Source organism: Lithobates pipiens, unplaced genomic scaffold (assembly GCF_037356315.1).
Source record: "Lithobates pipiens isolate NorthernLeopardFrog02 unplaced genomic scaffold, aLitPip1_a1.2 Scaffold_19, whole genome shotgun sequence".
In the NCBI taxonomy this organism is placed as follows: Eukaryota; Metazoa; Chordata; class Amphibia; order Anura; family Ranidae; genus Lithobates; species Lithobates pipiens.
The window spans coordinates 217,934,703-217,961,938 of NW_027507764.1; the positions used below are offsets into that span (position 1 = coordinate 217,934,703).

At 42.7% G+C, this 27,236-nt stretch overlaps 1 protein-coding gene across 4 annotated transcripts in view; it reads left to right on the forward strand.

Moving 5' to 3' along the window:
• Positions 1-27,236, forward strand: part of HECW1 (HECT, C2 and WW domain containing E3 ubiquitin protein ligase 1) — a 422,188-nt gene that overhangs the window by 113,046 nt on the left and 281,906 nt on the right. The window contains exon 2 of one of the 4 annotated variants that reach the window (XM_077491691.1): positions 19,038-19,095. The exons of the other annotated variants lie outside the window; for them this stretch is intronic. Coding sequence (XP_077347817.1) covers positions 19,069-19,095 — 27 coding nt within the window. The 5' untranslated portion in view covers positions 19,038-19,068. The remainder of the gene's footprint in view (positions 1-19,037; positions 19,096-27,236) is intronic. 4 annotated transcript variants of the gene reach the window in all.

Genomic DNA, 27,236 nt, shown 5'->3' on the forward strand with positions numbered 1-27,236 from the left:
CATTCAAAGCGTATGCCAGGGGTAGGTACCAGTTCAACATTGCTTTGATCCGTAAGGCCACGCGACTAGCGCTATCGGAGGCAGAGCGTAAAGCAATGGCCCTGGAGGACCGTTACGCCCGCTCCCCTAGCCCGAGCTCTCACAGGGATATGCTCACCGCATATCGGGAGCTGGCGTTACTCCGCACCGCTTCCTGCCGTCGCTTCCTCCTCTCCCAGACGCAAAGGATTTTCGAACAAGGCGAACGGCCGGGAAGGTTGCTGGCTTGGCTGGCTGCGGAGCGGACGGGTAGCCCCTGCATAGCCAACATTAGAGAGGTGGATGGTTCTCTCCTTTCTGACCCTACCCAAATTAACGCCAGGTTTGAGCAGTACTATACTCAACTATACGAATCCAAGGCGGTGTACTCCCAGGGGCAATTGACGTCTTTTCTGGACCGGGTGGCTTTCCCTGCCCTGACTCGAGAGGCTGCGTTGGCCCTGGAAAGTCCTATTTCTGTACTCGAGGTTCAGCGGGCAATTAAGTCCCTTCAGGCGGGGAAGACTCCAAGTCCTGACGGACTCCCCTCTGAGTTTTACAGAGCTAATATGGAAGTGGTGGTCCCTTATTATCACGCTAACCTCACCAAGGCCTTGGAGATGGATACACTTCCCGACTCCTTCTCGGAGGCCGTCATTGTGTTAATACCAAAGCCAGGGAAGGATCCGGAGTTGTGCTCATCCTACAGGCCGATATCTTTGTTAAATGTCGATGCGAAGATACTTGCGAAGATACTGGCTGGTAGGCTGAACACGGTAATACTGGCTCTAATCAATGGGGATCAAACTGGTTTCATGCCCGGGAAAGGCACTGATATTAATTTGCGTCGCCTTTTCACGAATATAGCGTGGGCGGGGAGGGGGGAGGATGCGGGGGCGGTGGCCTCTCTGGATGCGGAGAAGGCCTTCGACTCCGTGGAGTGGGGCTTTCTCTGGCAGGTTCTACACCGCTTTGGGTTTGGTCCTAAATTTGTGGCCTGGATACAACACTTGTATGCCTCCCCTAGGGCCCGCATACGCACCGGTGGTGTCCTTTCTTCCCCTATTCGTCTTGGTAGGGGCACTAGGCAGGGCTGCCACCCTGTCTCTGGGACTCTTCGCCCTGGCCATTGAGCCCATGGCGATTCTCCTGCGCTCGGCGGAGGGGGTGGAGGGGCTGAGGGTAGGCCCCCTGGTGGAGCGGATTTCGCTCTATGCGGACGACGCCTTATTGTATCTCGGGGATACTTCGGACTCGCTTACGTCGGCCTTATCCATAATTGACGAGTATGGTGGATTCTCGGGGGTGCGGATTAACTGGGGTAAATCCAGTCTTTTTTTGCTCTCTGATTCTACACCCCCCCCCCACCCTCCTCGTCTCCTCTGCAGCTGGTCTCCCGTTTCCGTTACCTGGGGATTGAGATCTCCAGGGACCTCTCCCAGTTCCTGGCGGATAACTTATACCCGGTTCTGGACGCCTTATTGGCGAAATGTCAAATCTGGAAGACGTTGCCCCTGACACCGGTAGGGAGGGTCAATTTACTTAAAATGATGTTTCTCCCTAAATTTTTATATGTGTTCCGTAATACCCCCGTCCCGATACCTAACACTTTCTTCCGTAAGTTGGACGGGGTGGTTTCCTCCTTTGTATGGGGTGGTAGGGTTCCGAGGATCTCCAGGGCCAAGTTGCAGATGCCATTGTCCTTGGGGGGACTGTCACTACCTTGTTTCCGACGGTACTATTGGGCGGCGGTGTTAGTCACAGTTCGATGGTGGTTCTCTCTTCCTAAATCCAACTCGGCGGTTACGCTAGAGGCGGCGATTTTGGGCTCCCACGCAGCTTTGGCGGGGTTGGTTTACCGTGGATCTAAGTCTAGTCCCCATGTAACGGTCCCGATGCGCACTACCATCCAAGTTTGGGACAGAGTCGCCGCCACTGTTAAGGCTGATGACTCTGTTTCCCCTCATACACCGCTATGGGGCAACCCCAAACTTCGGCATTTTGCCTCTATCCCAGATCCTGGCCTGTGGTCCAGGTTTGGAATACTTACCCTTGGGCATGTCATGCCTCGGGGGACTCTCATTCCCTTTCCAGACCTTAGGGAGGCCTATGATCTTCCCTCCTGGATGTTGTTTCGATACCTCCAGCTGAAGCATGCCTCGCAAGCCCAATTCCCCGGGAGGGTCCTGGTTGAGCCTTACGGGGTGGAGAGGTTTCTTGCCTCCCGTGGGGTGGACAGGATTCTCTCTTCTATATATCTACGCCTCACCTGTGGGTACCCCGGTGAGGACTCGCCCCTATTTCTAGTCTGGAGAGGGGACATCCCGTCCCTCTCCGAGGAGGAGTGGGACTCAGCGATTCAAAATTACCTCCCAAGGGTTATCTCCGCAAGAGACAGCTTTATTCAGCTAAAATTTTTACATAGAGCCTATTATACTCCCCAACGGTTGGCTAGGATTTATCCCACCCAGTCGGAACTTTGCCCTAAGTGTCAGCAGGCGACTGCTACATTCTACCACGTCACCTGGGAGTGTCCACTTATCCAGGAGTATTGGCAACACATACTTGCTGATATCAATGCTGTTACTGGTCTCTCGGTGGACATGGATCCTAAGGTGCTTCTCCTTGGCATAACGGATAGTGTAGTTCAGACTACCTATGGAAGTCTCCTACTGTTTTATCTCTGCTTCTATGCTAGAAAAGCACTCCTGCAGATGTGGAAGCAGTCGTCTCCCCCTACAGTTTCCCAGTGGCACTCGATGGTGGACTCAGTGCTGCCACTATATAAACTTACATATATGGGGCGGAAATGCCCCAAGAAATTTATCTGGGATCCATGGTTGAGTGCCCACTCTCTTACTGTCTGAATGTAACACCTTCCTTCTTTCCTTACCTGTTTTACATCAAGATTGAGGTTCGAACTCTGTCAAATATGTTTGTATTGAGAATTGTGCATAAGTTGTACTGTTGCCTTTTTTTTTTGATTAATAAAAACGTTTCTGTTAAAAAAAAAAAGGTGTCATGGTGACACCGGTTGTTTTGCTAATTCTCCTAGACTCCTTTCCTCTTGGCAACAGCGCTTTGTCAGAAACAAAAGCTTCGTGCTTGCAACTGCACACAACATGTTTAGGCGCATTTAGGCACATCAAGCACTTGGGAGTTAATTCATTTTATTAACCAGAATAATAAAATAATCTGGCTATTTAAATGAATTAATGATCAAATACTAAACGGGCTAACGTTAACATGTGTTTGAATGCACTTACAAATATTTAGGCACGTTTAGGCATGTTCTGCATTTTTTCTGACACAACAATGCTGCTCATGGACACACTGACTGGGGGGGGGGAGGGGGGTCTTTTCTGCCTCCAAACTGCCCTGCCGATAAACTCCTCTAAATGCCTTTGTGTGCATGGACACATAGGCTAACATGCACGGGTGTTTAGAGGTAGGGATAAAAATGGCAAGCACCCCTAAAAAGAGCAGAAAAAATGCTCAGTCTGCATGAGGCCTAATAATCTAGTGGACGTTACAGGTCATCACTGATTTTTAGGGCATTCACCAAATTCCTCTAGAAGACAAACTGTGTTTGATTCTGCGTTTTTGCAACAAACGACCAAAGATTGCAAGTGAGGGTTTCAGCCTAACATTCCAATTTATATATACAAGCACCTATGAACCTGATGCTGTTACATGTATAAATCACACAAATATCACAAGTAGAAGCTATAAATTAAATCAAATGCAGACCGAATTATTATTTTTAACACAGTTTATTGATGTATGCGATTCAAATAACAGAAAAATAAAAATTTCCAGAATGTACATAACATTACATAACTTGTGCATAACTCACTTTAAGAACAAAATAACTGTTGACAGGTAAGGCACTTAAAGTTGAATTAAACCCTAAACATGGCTGATTAATATAAAACAGCAACTCAAAACATGACATAAGAATAATTATTAATGTATACAGATGTATAATTATCCATATTGGTGTTCTCGTTATCCTTTCGCTTTGAGGTATAGAGTGTGGTGGCCCACAACATTCTGTGTGATTTGGTCCCCTAGGGGTTGCACACGGTCACTGTTAAGGTTCAGGGTGTTCACTGAAAAAGAAAAGAGTGCCTCAGGAACGTTAATTCACTCAAGTCAAACAATAGAGAAAAAAAAAGGATGCCTTACATCTGCTTAAGCTGTGGTCATCCTATGGGGTTGGAACACTCAACCCTCTGTGTGAGCAAGTGGAAAAAGCGTTGTCTTCACACAGGATGAAAGTGGTCGCTCTTGATTTCACAGGGGTCCCAATCCTGGATCCTCAAGCTGTTCACAGGTGGGTGTTGGAAACTAGGTGAGTTGAAGCCAGTCGGTTGTTCGATCAGGAGAGGTGCCTGTTGTTCTCTTGCTGAGAATATGTCAGGGTAATCTGATTTGATTAACAACATGTTGCTTTATTTTACTGAAAAAGTTTTATGGCTACAAATTGCCACTTCCTCAGTTCAGGGTGATTACACTGATCTTTGGCAATGTTGGGTGGCACCATGTGGTCTTGAATGTGCAGAAGCCTTTTTTGGTAAACTAAAGCAACTTGATGTTCAATAGACCAGATGACTCTGACCTATTGGGCGACAATGGGTGCCGCTGCCACTCAGACCACAACAGGCTTTTTTAGTTCTCCTTCAGCTCACCTAATCTTTTTGTTTTGTTCCTCTCTGGCTGAGATGGCACTGAGATGTTGAAGTTTTCCTACTGCCAACATCTCAAACCCTTCTTCTGCCCATTAGGGATGTGATAATGGCAATTTATCCTTTGCACTGTAGAAAATAACTAAGCTTTGTTTAGATCTAAAAGTTACCATGGTGCTACGATGAGATCTGCAAGATTGAGCACCTATATTGTGCACTAAGGATTATGTCACTATGGCATGGTCTCTACGTTCTCCCTCTCATGGGCTCAATGTGCCGTGAATGAACCATAAACTGCGCATACTCAAATTACATCATTGGTTGGAGCAGACAGCAATATCTACTAAATGGTGCAGCTTTAGAACAAATGGAAGGACATTTTATAAGGGATACATACTTTATGTTTTATGATGGGGGGGGGGGAGAAAAAACGTTGAACTTAATTCTGCTTTAAAGATGCCAGCAGATACCTGCAACAGCAATGTCCCCCATTTTGCTGGATATTTTGATTAGGAAAAGTCTTGGCACTGCTAAAAGGCCAAGCTTGCCTGTCTTCTTCTGCCTCACACACATTGCTAAAAGCCATTTAGGCTGCCCATCATAATGATAATCCAATAGGGTTGCATGGGTAATAACAATCACACAAGAAGAAATATATTGGGGTACTTTGTGCCTGGGGCACTCTTCAGCAGTTATTTTAAACATAAAACATAAAGAACCTTCATAATTAAATATCTCTACCCTAAAGATAAACTATAAAATGTTTGTTTTTTTATGATGTATCCTTACAAATATAATAAATATGCTAATATGGTAACTATCGGTTTTATTTGTACCACCTTAAGATTTTTGAGGAAAAAAAAAAGATACAAAAATAATTAAGAACTTAAGATTCTTTGCACACATGCAAGAAGTGGTGTATGTGTATGGCGTGAATTACAAGCATCCCTTAGCAACTGTGTTGCTATGCCATCAATATCAATTCTTTTGGTTATTCAGCTTCTAAACCCTAATGTCTACAAAACCACACCAAGCAAATATAGAGACAAAGATATTTATGTAAGGAAATAACATGACACATACGTTATTTATAAAAGAAATACTTTCAATTGTTCAGTGTAACAGCTTTAGGCAAAGATGTTGACACCTCTACTATATTAATCACAGTGAAACTGGCTTGACAAATTTCTTTACGCAAATTAAAGAATAGATCTCACTATTACTCTTCATTTGTTGAGACAAAGTTTAGTTTTAAATTAAGAGATATAAAAATGTGTTGTAAAGCAGTACAAGGGGGACTGAAGATGCAGTATAATTCAATCATACATATGATGGTGGTATGCAGGCATAATAGCTGATTTTGTAGCCCAAAAAATTGAAGGAAAGACCATGTGCTAGATTAAATGGTCACTTGGCACCTGTTAGTGACACCCATTGTAGGTTGGAATATTTCTTAGGATTATAGGCTCCATTTTGGACATTTATTGTTTGGATTGTGAAGTGTATATACATTTCATGAAATCTCCATGAAGTCTTCTTGAAGCATACTGGGGTTGATTTACTAAAGGTAACCAGGTTGTTCATTTTGCAAAGGAAGTTGCACTTTGCAAGGTAATTTGCCTCAGAGAAATGTGAATGCAGAGAAGTGTCATTCAATAAGCACTGGAGAAAATTTCTTGCAAAGCGAACAGTCTATTTTCCTTTAGTAAATCAACCCCATTGCATCAGACTTTTTTACTCTTCTTGCTGGTCTTTTTTTCAGTTAATCCCAAAATGTCTGGATGGTGGTAGCACTGCATTGCAATATACATTACATGGTTCACCTACAACAGTGTAAAGGTAGTGCTGTTTGCAACTATTCTATTAAGTACGGAAGCTTATTGTGGCTGTACATGGTTAAAGCACTCGAAAAAGGCATACTTTAAAAAAATAAATAAACATATTATACTTACCTGTTCTGTACAATGGTATTGCACAGAGCGGCCCCTTACCTCCTCCTCTGAGGTCCCCCATCGACACTGTACATTTCTACACTTCTGCAAGTGCCCACTTAGCAAGCTGTGTGCTATGAGGGCACTCAAGTGGGCACACTCCCAAGCCGGTCTGTTTGCATCCATGGACACATGCAGTGCAGCTCGGCCATGTCCCCACTTCCCCTCACAGGATTTGATTGACAGCAGAAGGAACCAGTGGTTACCGCTGCTATCTCTATGCCCTATGAGAAGAGGGAGAGAAAACAGTGCTGCTGCAGATGAGCATAGGGCTGATATGAAAGTGGAGCCAGGTAAATATTTAGAAGGGCTGGGGGACGTTGATGTTGGCAAGTCTTTTACATTAATGCAGAGAATGCATTAAGTTAAAAAAAAACTTATGCCTTTAGAACCATTTATATGTATCAATAGACCAGAATCATAGCCATCTCTGCATTCAGAACTTTAACTGTGCACTGAATATGCCGGATATATTGCATGTACTCCCTGGGTTTGGATGTTGCAGCCCAGTAGAGAAAAGTGGAAATGCAGTGTATTAAAATATGAGAATATGTCCTTCTTCACTCTCGCACCTCTACTCATAAAAAATAATGACCAATGTTCTCCTTTAAACAGGATGCAGGCCATTTCTGTACTAATACTCATTTAGAGTTGTGAGTCGTGGTGGAAGTAATATATCCAGATCTTATACTGATTTGTATTTTTGAAAGCTTTTTTTTTTATTCGCACCCTTTTATGCGTTAGAGGTAGATTGAGGAGGATGTAAGAGATTGAGGTAGGAAGGACTGGACCCAACTGTATATTATTCTCACAAACAAGATATAAGCCATATTGAAGTATACAAAGGGCTCCAGTTAAAGTGGCTCTAAAGGCGTAAGGTTTTTTTTTTTTTTTTTATTTACCACACGACCGGACTTTCCGGCAGACTAGGTCTGACGCGATCAGTCCGTCAGACAATCCGATCGTGTGTGGGCTAATCCGATAATTTTTCGTTATAAAAATCCGACGGGCCTAGAAATAGAACATGTTTCAAATCTGTCCAAAAGCCAATCAAATCCTGAGGAGGACTTAGGGGGGTGACAAAGACATCCATTTAGAACCCCCAAAGACTACCCTAGACAACCTTTTGAGCACAGTGTGCCGAAAAATGTTTTCAAAGAAATTGAGCGTGCCAATTTTATAACAAAAAAATGTATAAAGAATGATTTTGTTTGAATAATATATTTGTTTGGGAATATTGAAAAATTGTATCATTAGCTTTTCTGCCAAACAGTGCAATCACAGGCAAGCATATACTCATATTTCTTTTTTATTACTAAGTTTTGTGTTCAGCTTGCATTTCTTCTTTAAACTTGAATCCGTTTTTGAAAGCACATTTCCAGAAATGATTTACAATACAATTGTGCAGCGCAGACAGTAAGACGAATCAGCGTAACAGTAATACATGCTGATATTGATAGCCTCTAGGTATCTCTTGTGAAGGCAGGCAGTCCTCAGATATGTCCCTGTAGATGGGCCAGATATGGAAAAAAAAACACTACTCACTGTCTTCCACTTTGCCATTCATAATCTTGTCATCAGATATGTACAACTCCATACTGTTACAGTGGTAGGGCGTGGGTTGAGTGACCTCAAGAGACCCAACACCTCATCCATTGTATTGATAGTATAGATGTAAGGGGATTTGAGTTTGGGATTATAACAGTGCCCAAATACATTTAGAGATACAGTTTTACTTAAAAAATAAAAATGTTATTATATGGATATTACAACAAAACAATCTTGGGTGCATAAAAAAAGAAAACGTAACCACCCCACGCATATGGATACTTTGGCCAGTATTAATGTTTATACAATTACTCTGTCTTTTTTTAATGCTCCCATGATTGTTTTGTTGTGCTACTATCCATGTAATACAATTTTTATTTTTTAAGTAAAACTGTATCTCTAAATGTATTTGGGCACCGTTATAATCCTGAACTCAAATCCCCTTACATATATTCTATCCATACTGTTACAGTGTTATCTCTCTCAAAGAACATCAAGGTTGTCTTTCTTCTTAAGAAGGTTGCTTATCAAAGGCCTACTGCTTCAAAGACCACGGAATGGCTATCAATGAAAAAACTGTTTTGACTATGTCTCCTAACACATTTCAAAATGTTCTATTGACTTTTGAAGTGTGTGCAAAATCATTCAAAACAGCCACTTGTTGGAGTGTTGTGTTTTTCTGCATAAATTGTGAATTTTATTTCTAAAGCTATCTTGAGTTGTAACATTGTTATGTAGTTCAAACTCGATGTCTCATTTCAATTTCTCACATCGGAAATGCACCTCGATTAAACAGTATTTTCTTGTTTCTATGGCAACTTAAATTTTGCACATGATTATATACCGCACATTTACATGAATATAATATAACTGGAAAACACAACATAGCAAAGAAAATATGGTGAATCTATTGATTACGTGATCATACTGTATGTTGTTAATGAGCTGTAATTTTGCTTTAGGAATTTAGAATATTATATTCATTTTTAAATGGAAGGTAAACTTGTTATTTATTTTACAATGTACATAAAGAGTTCCACCTAAATAATTTTAGACAACCAAACCAACCATATACAGTTATGCTCGTAAGTTTACATAACCTGGCAGAATTTACGATTTCGTGACTATTTTTCAGAGAATGTGAATGATAACACGAAAACTTTTCTTTCACTCATGGTTAATGTTTGGCTGAAGTCATTTATTATCAATCAACGGTGTTTACTCCTTTTAAATCATAATCACAACAGAAACTACCCAAATGACCCTGGTCAAAAGTTTACATACCCCAGTTCTTAACCACTTAAGGACCAGCCTCGTTTTGAGATTTTGGTGTTTATATGTTTTAAACAGTTTATTTTTGCTAGAAAATGACTTAGAACCCCCAAACATTATATATTGTTTTTTTCTAACACCCTAGAGAATAAAATGGCTGTCATTGATATACTTTTTTTCACACCGTATTTGCGCAGCGGTCTTTCAAGCGCACTACTTTGGAAAAAATTCACTTTTTTGAATAAAAGAATAAGACAACAGTATAAAGTTAGCCCAATTTTTTTTTATATTGTGAAAGATAATGTTACGGCAAGTAAATCGATACCCAGAATGTCATGCTTCAAAATTGCGCCCGCTCATGGAATGGCGTCAAACTTTTGCTCTCAAAAATCTCCATAGGCGACGTTTAAAAAAATTATACAGGTTGCATGTTTTGATTTACAAAGGAGGTCTAGGGCTAGAATTATTGCTCTTGCTCTAACGATTGCGGCGATACCTCACATGTGTAGTTTGACCACTGTTTTCATATGCGGGCGCTACTCACGTAGCTCACCAGGATGGGGCATTTAAAAAAAATAAAAAATTCTTATTTATTTTACTATTTTTAAATTTTTTATTAAATTAAGTTAAATTTTTTTATTTATTTTTTTAAAATTGGGTCACTTTTATTCCTATTACAAGGAATGTAAACATGACAGGTCCTCTTAAATATGAGATCTGGGGTCAAAAAATCCTCAGATCTCATATTTGGACTTATATGCAATAAAAAAAATTGAAAAAATGACATTGAAAAAATGTGCCTTTAAGACATATGGGCGAAAGTGACGTTTCGTCGCTCCCACCCTGCAGTGTCATGAAGACGGGTTGGGGCCATCTTATCCTCACTCGTCTCCATGCATAGTAAGTGAGAGGACACGATCGCCTCCACCGCTGCCGGCGGGTCCGGCAAATCTGCCGAAGAGACCACTTTTATCTTGTAGCCGACTTCCGGCCAAACACAGGGATATCGGGGTTATGGCAGCTAGCTGTCATAACAACGATATCCGTCCCCAAAGTAAGGACGTACATTGGCATGTGGCAGTCGGCAAGTGGTTAATACCTTTTATTGCCCCCTTTAACATCAATGACAGCTTGAAGTCTTTTGTGGTATTTGTGGATAAGGCTCTTTATTTTATCAGATGGTAAAGCTGCCCATTCTTCTTGGCAAAAAGCCTCCAGTTCCTGTAAATTCTTGGGCTGTCTTGCATGAACTGCACGCTTGAGATCTCAGCAGAGTGGCTCAATGATATTGAGGTCAGGCGACTGAGATGGCCACTTCCGAATCTTCACTTTATTCTGCTGTAGCCAATGACAGGTCGACTTAGCCTTGTGTTTTGGATCATTGCCATGTTGGAATCTCCAAGTACATCCCATGCGCAGCTTCCTGGTCGATGAATGCAAATGTTCCTCCAGTATTTCTTGATAACATATTGCATTCATCTTGTCATCAATTTTGACCAAATTTACTGTGCCTTTGTAGCTCACACGTAATACTTCATATTACCATTGTACACGTTCCTAGTATAAGCTCTCAATGTTTGGGTGCTGCAGGAAAGACCAGCTGGATACTGGTTCAAGTAACAACATCAATATTCGCCAGCACACCAAGGATCGGCAAAAAGTGGCATCCAAACTGGTAGTTTATTGCATGCTCACAACATAAGAAAGGTGCAATATCTACTTTGTAGCTCACACATCCCCAAAACATCATCGATCCACCTCTGTGTTTCACAGTAGGAATGGTGTACCTTTCATCATAGGCCTTGTTGACTCCTCTTTAACCACTTCAATACAGGGCACTTTCGCCCCCTTCCTTCCCAGCCCAATTTTCAGCTTTCATTGCTCTCGCGCTTTCAGTGACAATTTCGCAGTCATGCTACACTGTACCCAAATGAAATTTTTATAATTTTGTTCGCACAAATAGAGCTTTATTTTGGTGGTATTTATTCACGACTCTGTTTTTTATTTTTTGCGATATAAGCGCAAAGTAAGCGGAAATTTGGAAAAAAAAACAATATTTTCTTTTTTCTATTTTAAAAGAAATCCAATAAAATCAAATTTTGTCATAAATTTAAGCCAAAATGTATTCTGCTACATGTTTTTGGTAAAAAAAATTCCGTTAAGTGTATAATAATTGGTTTGTGTGATCACGGACATATGTACGGAAATGATCATGTACAGATGTGTGCAGATAATCATTGGGACATGTGATTTTAGTGGGACATATGTGGGGGACATGTTTTTATTATTAGGGACATGTGTTTTTATTAAATAAATAAGAAGGTGAATATAGCTCTGCCCATCCAAATAACCATAGAATATAGAATGTAGCGCTAAATTAGTGTAAAAATAATCACATTAGAGTTACCCCTCAAACAGAAATTTGTGTTTCTCACGTTTGAGGGGTAACTCTAATGTGATTATTTTTACACTAATTTAGCGCTACAAGGTGATATTCTATGGTTATTTGGATGGGCAGAGCTATATTCACCTTCTTATTTATTTATTCATATATTTAAGTAGCAGCTGGGGGAGGGGTTGTGTTGGCGTGGTGATGATACACTGAGGTGGCGATTTTTGAGGTGTGTATCGAGTTTTATATGTGTTTTTATTATTGGGGACATGTGTTTTTATTATTGGGGACATGTGTGTTTTGGGGACATGTGTGTTTTGGGGACATATGTGGGGACTGTGTTTATACTGTGTGGTGTGTTGTGTGTTTACACTAGACTGGTGATCAGTGAGTAAAAAGCTGTAAAAAACAGCTCATACTCACTGATCATCAGCCGGCTGCAGCGATCTGCTCTCCTCTCCTCAGCGATGACTTCTGTGTGAGGAGAGGAGGAGTCAATTGCCTAGCAACCGGCTGTTTGTTTACATCACATGACGGCCGTGATTGGACACGGCCGTCATGTGATCAGGAGGGCCAATCACAGAGCCCCCCTGCCGATCTGAGATGTGCCGTGTCCGGGTGACACGAGCACATCGGGATCGCGCCGCTGCGATCCCGCTCCTTCTGAAGGACGTTCCTGAACGTCCTATCAGAAGTAGACGGCTCCCACCCGGCCGTATATGTGCATTGGCCGGGTGGGAAGTGGTTAAATGAAGCATTTATGGTTGTGGCCAAAAAGCTCAATCTTGGTGTCATCACTCCAAATGGCTTTGTGTCAGAAGGTTTGAGGCTTGTCTCTGTGCTGTTTGACGTATTATAAGCGGGATACTTTGTGGCATTGGCGTAGTAATGGCTTTCTTCTGGTGACTCGACCATGCAGCCCATCTTTCTTCAAGCGCCTACATATTGTGCATCTTGAAACAGCCACGCCACATGTTTTCAGAGTCCTGTATTTCACCTGAAGTTATTTGTGGATTTTTCTTTGCATCCGAACAATTTTCCTGGCAGTTGTAGCTGAAATTTTAGTTGGTCTACCTGACCATGGTTTGGTTTCAACAGAACCCCTCATTTTCCACTTCTTTATTAGATTTTGAACACTGCTGATTGGCATTCCTTGGATATCTTTTTATATTTTTTTCCTGTTTTATACAGTTCAACTACTTTTCCCCGCAGATCCTTTGACAATTATTTAGCTTTCATCACTGGATGAAAGATGCAAGGGTCTGTGAGGAGTCCAGAAACGCAATGACCTTTTATACACACACACTATATACAAGCAAACAGATCACAGGTGAGGATGGTTACCTTTAATAGGCATTCTAACCCCTTTGTGTGAACTTGTGTGCATGCTGTCAGTTCAAAATCACTAGGGTATATAAACTTCTGATAAGGGTCATTTGGGTAGTTTGTTGTGATTATGATTTAAAAAGAGTAAACACAGCGGATTGACAATAAGTGGCTTCAGCCAAACACTAACCATGAGTGAAAAAAAGTTTTTGTGTTATCATTCAAATTTTTTGAAAAATGGCCATGAAATCATAAATTCGGCCAGGGTATGTAAACTTATGAGCACAACTGTACATATTTGTCCCTGTGGGCACCAGTAGATAAGATAATATCACTGTGATTGTGGCAGCCTAACACCTAGTCGGCAAAAGGGGCATACACATAAGGAGCTTCAACACGACTAATTTTTTATCAAATGGTTTTCTGTTCTTTATGGAGCAGAGAAGCAATTGGATTTTCCTTATTTTCATCCACTGTGCACAAAGACTCCTTCTTGGGTCACAACCTATGTTCTATCCATTTGTGGGGTCTAAGAGAAGGTATCCCCTTGATCTCTATATTCAACATATATTTAGGTTCCACAGATTACACTTCCTGACCCAGGTCACTCTAAATGAATCTTGTGTCTACTGGAAAAGTGCTTTAATTGTTGCCTGTACTCACCACAACCTGGTCCAGACAGTTTCAGAGCAATTTTTTTGAAAGTAGGGAACTCAGATGAGCTTACTCACATGTAAGGTTCAAATATCAGGCAGGATCTATTTTTCCTTGTTGTGTGTTTGTTTTATAATTTATATTGGCGAACCTGTCTAGTTTTTATGTATTTTTTTCAGTTGATAATTTTTTATTTGCTTCTGCTTGTGTCATTTGGTGTCCTCTATTATTGGTAGGGAGCCATGTACGGTAAAAGCAGTTTATAAAATGATAGCTCAGAGTTAAAGTGATACCATTCGCTAGCACTGTACAGTGAAATAAATGTAAGCTTTTGAAGTAAGTTAGGTTTCTTTGAACCTAATGCTCTTCCATAGCTTGAGTTTTCAGACTGCTGAGTTGGTCAATAAAAGATATTATGTTAACTTTAGACTTTCAGCTTTCATTGATGGCTAACATGGCACAGCTCTCTGCTACTGCCAAATAGATAGCTTCATGTGATATGGATGGTTTTTGTTTTTCGCCTACAACTACTACAAAGTTCTTTTATTATATGATCTTTACTGTATAACCCTTATCAATAGCAAATGTGTTCAAACTCGGTACTCTACCTGGAAAAAACATAAGCCGTATTTATGAATCCTGGTACACTCATTTGCCTCGATCTGACTGTAGTTGCTCGCATTAGGAGTTCATAAAAATAACATTGTTTTGCAAGAGGTTCAGATAATGTTTTTGTTTTTCAAGAAGAGATGATGTCAGCATATGCAATCTAGATTGGCAAAGAACGCAGAAAGTGAAGATTTGCTATGTCATAGGGAGCATTTTAAAGAGCAAATTGTGCCTGTCAGTACTTTTGGTATGTGAAAGTGCCTAGGCAGTTCTGTGCATATCTCTATATCTGCATAGTGAGGTGTAAGGCCCCGCTGCCTCTTACAACAAGAAAGAGATTTGATAATGTCACTACTGTATTGCTGTCAGGAGTCAGGGAAGAGGCTGATTGTTGAGAGGGCGCTCCTTGTGGCTAAGTGCAGTGCTTCCCTGGAAGTGATACAGGGAGAGCAGTGCCCAAAGGTGCACATTTGCCAGGTGTTGCTGGTGATGAGTGACTTGGAGAGAACTGAGAGTTACTGGAATGATCCGTATGGCCACTGAGCGCTCGATCCAGGTGAGTATCTCCAGTAGGACGAACCGGGCATGGAAGGTGAAGACAAGCCAGGGGTCATACACATCAGATCAGCCCATAAGTTTCAGATGCAAAGCACAGATGAGGGAGCAGACAACAGCGTAGTCAGTGGGGTAAGCCAGGGGTTAATCAGAAGAGGATCCGAAGGACAAGACAGAATAAGCTGGGTCGTTGACGGGGAATTGGAATCACAAAAACACAGAAGCAAAGGAACCCCTTTAAAGCCGATGATGATCCAGCAAGGGGCGGCTCCAACAGCAAACTTAAATAAACCTAGAAGTACTGCCCACATCAGTCATACTGTGCCGTGGTGGCCATGATTGTCTTGGGCGGGATTGCCAGTCCTCCTTTGGTCATTTCCCTGACAGTACCCCCCAAGGGGCAGCTTCCGGATGCCCAGCTGAGCCCATCTTTCAGGATACCTGGTACGGAAACTCTGCAGGAGGTTAGGAGCGTATAGGTTTCCTGCAGACTCCCAGGAGATCTCCTCAGATGGGTACCCTTTCCACTTAACGGGAAACTGGGCGTGCCTTCCTCTCTTCCAGTAGTCCAAAATGGCCTCCACTTCTGGTTTGCCGTCTATTAGGACTGGTAGGAGTAGCTCCTCCTCTCTCCACTGGAAGGGACTGGGAAAGGCTGGCTTAAGCAATGAGACATGGAATAGTGAGTGAATTTTATAGAATTCCGGTAAGACAAGTTTAAAGGCCACAGGGTTTATTTCCAAGAGGTGGGATATGCAGCCAAATTGTATCTCCGAGCCAGGTAAAAGCTTGATGGAACATGGCCGATGCGGGGGGAAATACGTCAGCACTCTTTGGGTCAAAGACATCCAGGAACTCTCTGTAAACTGCTGGCACCTCCTAGTGGTTGTTGGGTTGGAGCATCAGGCATCTGGCGGGATCCGGGTGTGCGGGTACAAGGCAATGCTTCTGGCAGTATGAAGAGGAAAATCAGACCTCCCTGCTGGACCAGTCGATATGAGGGTTATATGCCTGCAGCCATGGGATGCCCAAGATGACCGGAAACATGGGAGAACTCAGGATGTTGAATCTGAGAAATTCCTGGTGGCCTGACTCGGTGCAAACAATAAGAGGAGTGATTGCTTGGGTAACAGATATGGAACAAGGTATGGAGCCATCAGCCAGGGGAATTTTAAGGTGTTGACTTTTATGTAGAAGGGGGTTTTAAGTTTAGCTGCAAGTGTGTGGTCCAGGATACAGCTGCAGGCCCCTGAGTCAATTATTGCTGGAAGTTGAATCAGTGGTGTGGGGAGATGGCTTACTGGGTGGGATTGGGGCATTTGTGGAGAAAATGTCCTGTGCCCCCACAGTATAGACAGAGGTTGGCCTGCCTACACCAGAGCCTCTCTTCAGTAGACAGGGCTGAGCTGACTAGGCTGATTTGCATAGGCTCCAACTCCACCGCGGCTGAAGTGCTGGCTACTGACACTGAAGGAGTGACCCATGGTGGCATCCAGGTAGGCCTATACACCTGAGCCTTCTCAGGTCGTCGTTTCCGTAGGCATCTGTCAAGCTGGATGGCCAGCTGAATGAGATCTTCCAAGGTGGCAGGAGTCTCCACTCTCGCTAGCTCATCTTTGAGCGACTCTGACAGGCCCTGATGGTACTGATACCTCAAAGCCACTTCATTCCAGCCCGTATCTGCGCAGTCCACCATGTAATCCTCCACCCGCCACTGACCTTACTGTAGGGCATGCAGAGCAGTTTCAGCAGTGGCCACCTGCTTCGGATCATCGTACAATTGTGCCATGGCCTCAAAAAAAGCATCTAGGGAATTAATGACGAGGAACTTTTGTTCCAGCATGCCATGGGCCCAAGTCTGGGGTTCCTCGGATATGAGCCACATTATGAATCCTACCTTGATTGTCTCGAGGGAGAACAGTAGGCAGAAGTTCTTGAAAGAGCAGAACTTCTTCCAGTCCCCAGAAAAGCACTCGGGTTGGTACCCGTGGTTTGGATGGTGGAATAACTACTGTATGGGTGGAGGTGGTGCAGAAGAAGCCGCTGCAGTGCCAGCAGAGGGTGAGCCTTGATCTGGCTGGGCAGGTGGCCTTGCCAAGTGTTGTAGATACACTTTCAGCTGGAAGTAGCCCTCCTGCAAATGTTTCACTGCCAGTGTGAGGGTGGAGACTTGTTGGCACAGGGCCTCTAAAGGGGATGCACCTCCATTGGTCTCTGACATCTTGGCTAAATTGTAAAGTCAGGAGTCAGGGAAGAGGCTGATTGTTGAGAGGGCACCCCTTGCGGCTAAGTGCAGTGCTTCTCTAGAAGTGATACAGGGAGAGCAGTGCCCAAAGTGCATGGTTTGCCAGATGTTGCTGGTGATGAGCCGCCCACTTGGAGAGAACTGAGAGTTACTGGGAAGTTTCGTAGGGCCATGATCCAGGTAGGTGCTCAATCCAGGTAGGTATCTCCAGAAGGGCAAACCCGGGAACGGAAGGTGAAGACAAGCCAAGTTTCATACATGTGAGGTCAGTCCATAAGTATCAGATGTGAAGTACAGATGAGGGAGCAGACAAGAGCGTAGTCGGTGGGACAATCAGGAGAGGATCCGAAGCACAAGTCAGAACAAGCCGGGTCGATATCAGGGAATTGGAATCACGAAGACTCAGGAGCACAGGAAACACTGGGAAGCTGATGATAATCCAGCAAAGGGAGGCTCCAACAGCAGGCTTAAATAGACCCGAAAGAACTGTCCACATCAGTCACACTGTGTGCTGTGGCGACCATGATTGTCTTGGGCGGGATTGCCAGTCCTTCTTCGGCCATTTCCTTGACAGTTGCTCACTGTTCTCCCAGCTAGAGACTTTGAGTTTCGCAAGCAAAGACCTGCCTCTCCCAAAATGACCGACTTCACACAAAGACAGTGCAGAACAAGGCATAGTAAGTCAATAATGGAGAAAGATCAACTCCAGAGAGAACACATGCAATACTAGTGACTGTGAGGGGGGATTAGTATCAGGGCTAAAACACTGTGTATGTCTATGGTTGCACACAGCCTGGCTTGGGGGGGGGGGGGGGGGGCAAGCCTACACATGCTTCCCCATAGGAAGCGGCAGCCATGGTGGCTCATGCACAAGAGAAGGAGCTTAGAGCACACTGTAACCTCCATAGACATCATTCAGCTGTGAAGAATGTTGTTTGACATTTTTATTTCTGGATGATTTCTATTGTTTCTCAAGATAAGGCCACCAGCGAGGGTGTCTGCTAAGTGCATAAACATACAAGTTTATAAAAAAAAAAATCACACAGGTTTATACCACAATGGACTAGCAAATTTTACCTTTGCTTTTTATATTTAAGTCATATTTTTGAACATTCGGTATTAACCAGAAGGGTAAATAATTGATATAGTCAATGTTATTTTGTAATGCATTTATGCATTAAACACTGTTTTTCTTTATGTTACTGTAATGATGTAAATTATGCGTTCATTTCAACTCAAAAAATCCAACACTGTTAATGTCTTACTCTTACTCAAATAGTCAACACTGTTGATGTCTTATAACACTTCCATCAAACTCATGTGCAATGAACCAAAGTATTTCTTTTTAATTACATTATGCTGCAAGAAGCAGCGATGTCAAGTAGCCTCTAATAACCAGATATCAACTTCAATAAGTACAGTTAAAGACGATTTAACATAAATCAGCTACTGTACTCTTTTGCTCCCTATACCATGACATTAAAGTGCAAAGTGTTACAGGGTGATATCATTTAAACTAGTGTAATATTTAATTTACAAGATTTATTTACATTCAAGTATATAATTCACATTTAAAGAGTTTTTTATTTTATTTTATTATTTACTGTGTGATTAAGTAAATTCTATTGCTGTATGAATAAAATGTCTTCAAGCTTATACTGACCTATTTTATGATTTAGTAATGTATGTTTTATTTCCGGAGCCTATTGCTGAGTTAATCTCATTGGACTTTTCTCTAGGAATTGATGTGCTTGCAGTTGGCGGGTCATTATGCTGCTGCACCTGTGTAGTGTTAAGGTCAGTGTATTTTTCTGATTATAAACCCCATTCATGCCATTCCATTATAAATTCACTAATCATTCATAATGGAATGCACCATAGACCTCAACTGGCCTTACTTCTTGATCAAACCAACAATGCCATTCCATTTTTGAACCAAGACATACATTTTCTTGCATGCATTGCAGAGACATTACCATAATGCTTACAAGATATATTGTAGCTTTATAAACAACATCAAATAACATATTTACCCCAGTTTTATTAAAGGTTCACTCCAGTTAAAACTGTAAATGAAACCTTGAGATGTACTCAGGAATATAGCTTGCCTGCTGAATATGTCAGGTTTTCATCCAGATATGGTTAGCAGTCTAACCTAACCCCTTTTGTCTGTTATTTGGTTATCCTGGTATGTGTCTGCTTGTGATGCAGAAACACAGGCCCCTTGCTGCCTCTCCCATTGCTGGTTCTATAAAAGTTGTTCTCAGATTCAACCCTACCCTGGAAGTATGAATGTAATGTAGAAAAAGGCCTTAGGAAGAATACTCCCACTTTCTCTCTATGGGGCTGTGTGGGATTATTTTACAGCTAATTACACAGAGCTTAGAATAAGGTCAGTTGAGTGACCTTGCTGATTTTAGCACATTTGCTGTGTTTACTGGATAGCATTAGCAGCTCACTGAATGATTTGCCTTGTTGCCTGTAATTGCTCTCTGGGTGAAAATCCATTCAAATGAACAAGTAAAAAAAACTAGATAAGAATAAAATGAACGTTTGACAGGTTGTTATATATTAGAAAAATATACATTTGAGTAAAAGTGAATGTACATGACTTTACAAGAAACAGGATCAAACTGGCGTAAACTAAAAAAAAATAACAACATCACAGTTTCTTCTGTATAATTTTTTAATATTCATAGCCCACCACAATGGGGTAATATGGACACTGGAAATTGCAACTTTTATTTCTGTAAATTGCATACCTATTGACGTGAAGCTGCTAGTTGAATCTTCCTCTTTAAAGAGGAAGTAAACTCTCCCACTCTGATGCTTCTTTTCATTTAGTCCATTATAATAAGTAATTATAAAACTATAGTCACTGTAATCCAGCCCAAATCACATATTACTTACTGTTTAAAGAACCTTTAAAAAACTTGTTTCCAGGGGTAAGGCAGCGCCATCTTAAGTATTGCTGTCTAATTCCAGAGTAGAGTGCATTTCCACCCTTACATTGAGCACTTCCTGTACCAATCCTCCTCCTCAATCTAACATTTCTATGGCAACCCTGCTTCCTTGCTCATAGCTGACTTGTTTTATTTCATAGTATTTACTTGTGACACTTATGTAGTGTTTGCCTATGTCAGTCTTATCAACTTCAGCTGATAAGATTGCAGTAATGCTGTCCGATGCCTTTTTTTTTCCACTCCATGTGATGTCACATGGTCACATGGGGTGTAGGAGGAAGCGCTGAGTGATTATGCAGTCTCATGGGATTTCAGTGTTGTGCTGTAGGAAGTCCTGATAATAGATAGACAAGTTCACAGAGTGTGCAGTAAATCATGGGAGATATGGGCATGCTCAGTGACGTAATTCTAAAGAACAAAAAGGATTACAACAATACTATGCAAGTAAGGATATCTACAAGCAGTGTTCATTAGGGTTTTTATGCTGATTTACATGGGACAGACAAAGTTGTGGGGGAGAGTTTACAGCCACTTTAATGTGTATGAATTTAGAAAAGGTGTTGGAGAGATTTACAAAGCATTGTGCTGGGCATTTTATTACAGTTTCTATGTACATTATCTTAGCTGTTGCAAGAAAATTGCATTACCACTTGTATATTGTAACTTTCATTTGCAACTGTGCAGATATTGTAAATTCAGTGCATAAGTAAAACTGTGCATATATTATGAGTTTATAAATCTCCCTCTCAGCCTTAAAGCTGTTGTAAATCGCTGGAGATTTTTATTTTTTTTACCTGCAATGTAAAGGCATAATGCATCGCTTACTAGCACATTATGTGAAACGTACCGCCTTCCAGCGATATGACGTCATCACTGGAGGCCGCTTCCATCTTCACCCGATGCATAGTAGTCCATTATGCTTTACCTTTGCAGGGAATGAAAGAGGAAGTAAACCCATCAGGGTTTACTTCCTCTTTAGACCCCTTTCACACTGGGGCGTTTTTCAGGCGTTTTTCATGCGCTTTAGCGTTAAAAAAAGCGCCTGAAAGAAGCTGCAACTGCAATCCCAATGTAAAAGCCCGAGTGCTTTCACACCAAGATCCCTTTCACACTGGGGTGTTTTTCAGGCGCTTTAGCGTTAAAAAAAGCGCCTGAAAGAAGCTGCAACTGCAATCCCAATGTAAAAGCCCGAGTGCTTTCACACTGAGGCGCTGCGCTGGCAGAGCGTCAAAAAAAGTCCTGCAAGCAGCTTCTTTGCAGCGCTTTTGGAGCGGTGAATACAACACTCCTAAAACGCCCCTTCCCATTGAAATCAATGGGAAGCGCTTGTAAAACGCCCGAAAAACGCTATTGGCAGCAGCGTTTGGTGGGCGCTTTTAACCCTTTATTTGGCCACTAGCAGGGGTTAAAAGCGCCCCATTAACGCTCGAAAAACGCTGGTAAAGTGCTGCTAGTTTAAGCGGCACTTTACGAGCGTTTTTCGGGCGCTGACATTTCACATTGGGACTGCAGATGAGGCTTCTTTCAAGCGCTTTACAGGCGCTTTTTTAACGCTAAAGCGCTTGAAAAACGCATGAAAAACGCCCCAGTGTGAAAGGGGTCTTAAAGTGGTGTTGCACAAAAAAAAAAAAATTGGAATTATTCTCTAAATGGCTGTTGCTAGGGGGTCCCTCGTAGTCTGCCTCCTTCAGTGCCTGGGCTGATGACATCACTTCCCCTCGGTGCAGGAAGGGTTCAGCTCTGCCCCCTTCCTCTTGTCAGTCATCTGGGACATGTTACAGGTCCCAGGGGACTGCGCGGCCAATGATGGCGCGAGGCGCCACTCGCGCATGCGCAGTGGGTCCCTGGCTGTGAAGTTGCAATGCCGGCGCCACCGAGCTTAGGGGGGACGAGCGGAGCTTCGACCCCCTGCATCGCTGGACCCTGGAACAGGTAAGTGTCCGATTATTAAAAGTCAGCAGCTGCAGTATTTGTAAATGGAAACTCCTCTTTAAAGCCATTGTATACCCACACAGATTTTTTTTTTAAACAAAAAAACCTGCAAGGCAAAGGCATAATGAGCTAGTATGCAGCACATACTAGTTCATTATGAAATACTGACTTTAGAATGAGGCCTAGACATCTGATCCGCGTCCACGCCGAGGGAGCTGACATGTTCCCTTTGCGTTTCTTCCGGGTATCGCGGCTCTGGCTCTGTGAGTGGCTGAAGCCGCCATTACATCACTCCTGTGCATGCGTACAGGAGTCTTCTTCTCTTCTTCCCGGCAAGGTCCGAGAGCGTCTGCTGAACCTTCAGCCGGGCCATCACAGTGCATGCGCCACCTAAACTGTCCAGGTGTAGGAGATATTAATTTTACCTACAGGTAAGCCTTAGTAAAGGCTTACCTGTAGGTAAAAGTAAAAAAAAAGGGTATACAACTGCTTTAAAGTATATGTATAGCAGGGCTCAAAATTTAAAGTCCTAAGCTACTAGCCAGGCCTCAAGGGTTACTCGCCACCAGTTGCCCCACTCAGCCCGCCCTGCCCCTAATTCCGCCCACCCCTAATTCCGCCCCTAAACACGCCCCCTCATAAAGGATCTCATGAAATGACACTTAAATGTATTATACAGAATTAAGTTATAAAAATAAACAATAAAAAATTAACAACAACTGTATCCGTGCCCACCAATGCAGTCTGCATGTGTCCACCATGCAGCCTTGTGCCCACCAATGCAGCCTTGTGTCCACTATGCAGCCTTGTGTCCACCAATGCAGCCTAGTGTCCACCAATGCAGCCTTGTGCCCAGTGCCCACAATGCAGCCTTGTGCCAACCAATGCAGCTTTATGTCAACCATGCAGCCTTGTGCCCAATGCCCACCAATGCAGCCTTGTGTCCACCATACAGCCTTGTGTCCACCAATACAGCCTTGTGCCCACCAATGCAGTCTTGTGCCCAGTGCCCACCAATGCAGCCTTGTGGCAACCAATGTAGCTTTGTGTCCACCATGCAGCCTTGTGCCCAGTGCCCACCAATGCAGCCTTGTGCCCACCAATGCAGCCTTGTGCCAACCAATACAGCCTTGTGCCCACAATGCAGCCTTGTGCCCAGTGCCCACCAATGCAGCCTTGTGCCCACCAATTCAGCCTTGTGCCCAACATGCAGCCGGGTGCCCACCATTCAGCCCGTGTCCACTATGCAGCCTTGTGCCCACCAATTCATCCTTTTGCTCACCAATGCAGCTTTGTATTCACCATGCAGCCTTGTACCCACCAATGCAGCCTTGTGCCCACCAATGCAGCTTTGTGTCCACCAATGCAACCTTGTGCTCACCATGCAGCCTTGTGCCCACCATGCAGCCTTGTGCCCACCAAAGCAGTCTTATGCCCAACATGCAGCCTACCTGTGTAGGGGAGGAGAGGAACAGGAGAGCCACGGGTAACACAGAGATAACAGTTTTAATTTCAATTGCCGTGTTCCCGCCAGCAACGGCATATACAGCCCTGCCTCCTGGCCAGGGAACTTTGATTGACAGATCACCCGTTACTGGGATTGGACGAGTGATCTGTCTGTCAAAGTCCTGGGACCGGGGGGGCTGTATATGACAGCGAGCAGCGGGGAACACGGCTATTGAAATGAAAGCTGTTATTTCTGTGTTCCCCGTGCTGCGCTCTGAACATCTGGGTGGCTCTCTCTTGCCCCCCAGCTCCCAGGCAGCCCTTCCTCGCCAACCCTCAAAATCCACTCGCAAAATGCGAGCAGGCGAGTGGATTTTTTGAGAGCTGTGTATAGCATAGTTCCCAACTGCCATGAAGTTGAGTGGACTGTCCCTTTTTTAGAACGACACCACTCTGTCCTTCTTCCAGAATTTTGTTCTGGCGGATAAAAATATGATTTGACTTTCAAAGTTGTATACATTGCATTAAAATGTTCCTATTCTTCACATTGGTTCACTGTTCGTTTTTAAATGCTAAAATATTTTAAAAAATTATTACAAATTTTTTTTTTTAGCAAGGTCCAGAACCCCAGCCTGTTTTATTTTTAATATGCTACCTTGGAGAATAAAAAAAGCAACTATACTCACCTTACCCACCTGGTGCTGTCCCCCACAGACTTGCTTCTTTAAGATCTAGTACTACCTGTGTTCCAGGTTAAATGATGGCCAGTAACAATCAACTCACTTCCCATGTGTCCAGGCTTTCATGTACATGCTCCTTTGGTGCACATCATCACGCAGCCTAGGCCGGTGAGCCCAGACTGTTTTCTGTACTGCTTGACTGTGCAGCACTCACAAAATGACCAGCTACCACCACTCAGTCCAAGAGTACTATGAGCCCAGTTGAAGGAGGAGTGAGAGATGTCAAGAGCACACCATGGGCCTCCAAAATTGGGCCCAAATCTTTATTCAGCAATCACATCATCACAGCAGACAGCAACGTTTCGGAGCCAGGCAGGATCCCTTTATCAGGTCAAAGAGGAGGGACCATCCACTGCTGTGAAGGAAAAAGAAGAGGGTTAGGATGAGAGGAGTTAAAAATTTAATTAGAATGGAAAAAAAGAAAAAGTAGAGTTATTAGGTGATCAATTTTGTGCTGTAATTTGTCACTGTTTAGGTAATAGAGGAAGTGGGGGTTATGTTCTTTGCACATTTTATGTGCTAAAAGGTGTTCCTTTTTCTCATCCTGGCAAGATGGATAGAGAGTATGAAAGGTTCAAACTCCTGTGTTTGCTGTGGGGCTTGTAGGGGAGAATTACCTTTACTCCTTGTTCTGAGGACACAACATTAAAAAGGTCCTCATTGTAAGGGTTCCCTTTACCTCCTATTCTGATGAAAACTGTAATTTTTTAATTGACACTAAGCTCTGGTTTAAAATAAAAAAATAAAAATGTATATAGACTGTGTATGTATATATATATATATATATATATATATATATATATATATATATATATATATAGTCATGCTCAAAAGTTTGCATACCTTGGCAGAAATTGTGAATTTTTGGCATTAATATTGAAAATATGACTGATCATGCCAAAAAACTGTTTTTCTTTAAGGATAGCAATCACATGAAGCCATGCATTATCACATAGTTTTTTGGATACTTTTTGAATCATAATGATAACAGAAATCACCCAAATGGCCCTGATCAAAAGTTTACATACCCTGGATTGTTTGGCCTTGGTACAGACATAGAAGGTGGCATACACAGGGTTAAATGGCAATTAAAGGTTAATTTCCCGTGTTTGTGGCTTTTTAAATCACAATTAGTGTCTGTGTATAAATAGTAAATGAGTTTGTTAGCTCTCACATGGATGCACTAAGCAGGCTAGACACTGAACCGTAAGGAGGTAGAAAAGAACAGTCAAAAGACCTGCGTAAAAAGGTAATTAAACTTTACAAAGATGGAAAAGGTTATAAGAACAGGTTCCACTCAGAAAAGGCCTCGCCAAGGTTGACGAAAGAAGTTAAGTACACGTGCTCAGCGTCATACCCAGAGGTTGTCTTAGGGAAATAAACATATGAGTGCTGCCAGCATTGCTGCAGAAGTTGAAGAGGTGGGGAGTCAGCCTGTCAGTACCGCCGCACACTGCATCAAATTGGTCATCATAGCTGTCGTCCCAGAAGGAAGCCTCTTCTAAAGATGATGCACAAAAAAGCCTGCAAACAGTTTTCTGAAGACAAGCAGACAAAGGACATGGATTACTGGAACCATGTCCTGTGGTCTGATGAGACCAAGATAACCTTATTTGGTTTAGCTGGTGTCAAGCGTGTGTGGCGGCAACCAGGTGAGGAGTAAAAAGACAATGTTTCTTGCCTACAGTCAAGCATGGTGGTGGGAGTGTCATGGTCTGGGGCTGCATGAGTCCTGCCGGCACTGGGGAGCTACAGTTCATTGAGGGAACCATGAATGGCAACATGTACTGTGAGATACTGAAGCAGAGCATGATCTCCTCCCTACAGAGACTGGACAGCAGGGCAGTATTCCAACATGATAATGACTCCAAACACACCTCCAAGATAACCACTGCCTTGTTAAAGAAGCTAAGGGTAAAGGTGATGGACTGGCCAAGCATGTCTCCAGACCTAAACCCTATTGAGCATCTATGGGGCATCCTCAAACAGAAGGTGGAGGAGTGCAAGGTCTCTAACATCCACCAGCAGCATGATGTCATCGTGGAAGAGGACTCCAGTGGCAACCTATGAAGCTCTGGTGAACTCCATGCCCAAGAGGGTTAAGGCAGTGCGGGAAAATAATGGTGGTCACACAAAATATTGATACTTTGGGCCCAATTTAGACATTTTTACTTAGGGGTGTACTTACTTTTGTTGCCAGCGGTTTATGCATTAATGGTTGTGTTGAGTGATTTTGAGGGGATAGAAAATTTACACTGTTATACAAGCTGTACACTCACCACTTTACATTGTAGCAAAGTGTCATTATTTCAGTCAGTATTGTCACATGAAAAGATATAATAAAATATTTACAAAAATGTGAGGGTAAAATGTCTATTTAAGTGTGTATTACAACTTTAAAAAGTACCTTTTACTGCTCTTAGCTTCTTCCAAGTCTTCAAATTCTTTTTTTTTGCTCCTGTGATAGAGGTTGGCTGTTCGTTATTCCGTGTATCCATGTGAGAACGTAGCCACCCTCTCTTGCTTTCTCCTGAGATGGTCTGTGGACTATGAGATTTGTAGTGTGCATAAACAAATGTGCACTGTTTGTTCCAAGTGAGGGGAGGACATGACAAGGAGACATAAAAACCACAGTGAGATATAACTTCATAAAAAATATATTACAGGGTCATTAAAAAGTTGATGTGCATGAGTTATTTTTGAAGAATGAGGAATATCATTTAACCCTTTAAAGAGGAAGTAAACCCTGATGAGTTTACTTCCTCTTTCATTCCCTGCAAAGGTAAAGCATAATGGACTACTATGCATCGCATAGTAGTCCATTATGTGTCACTTACCTGACACAGGAGCCAGCTAA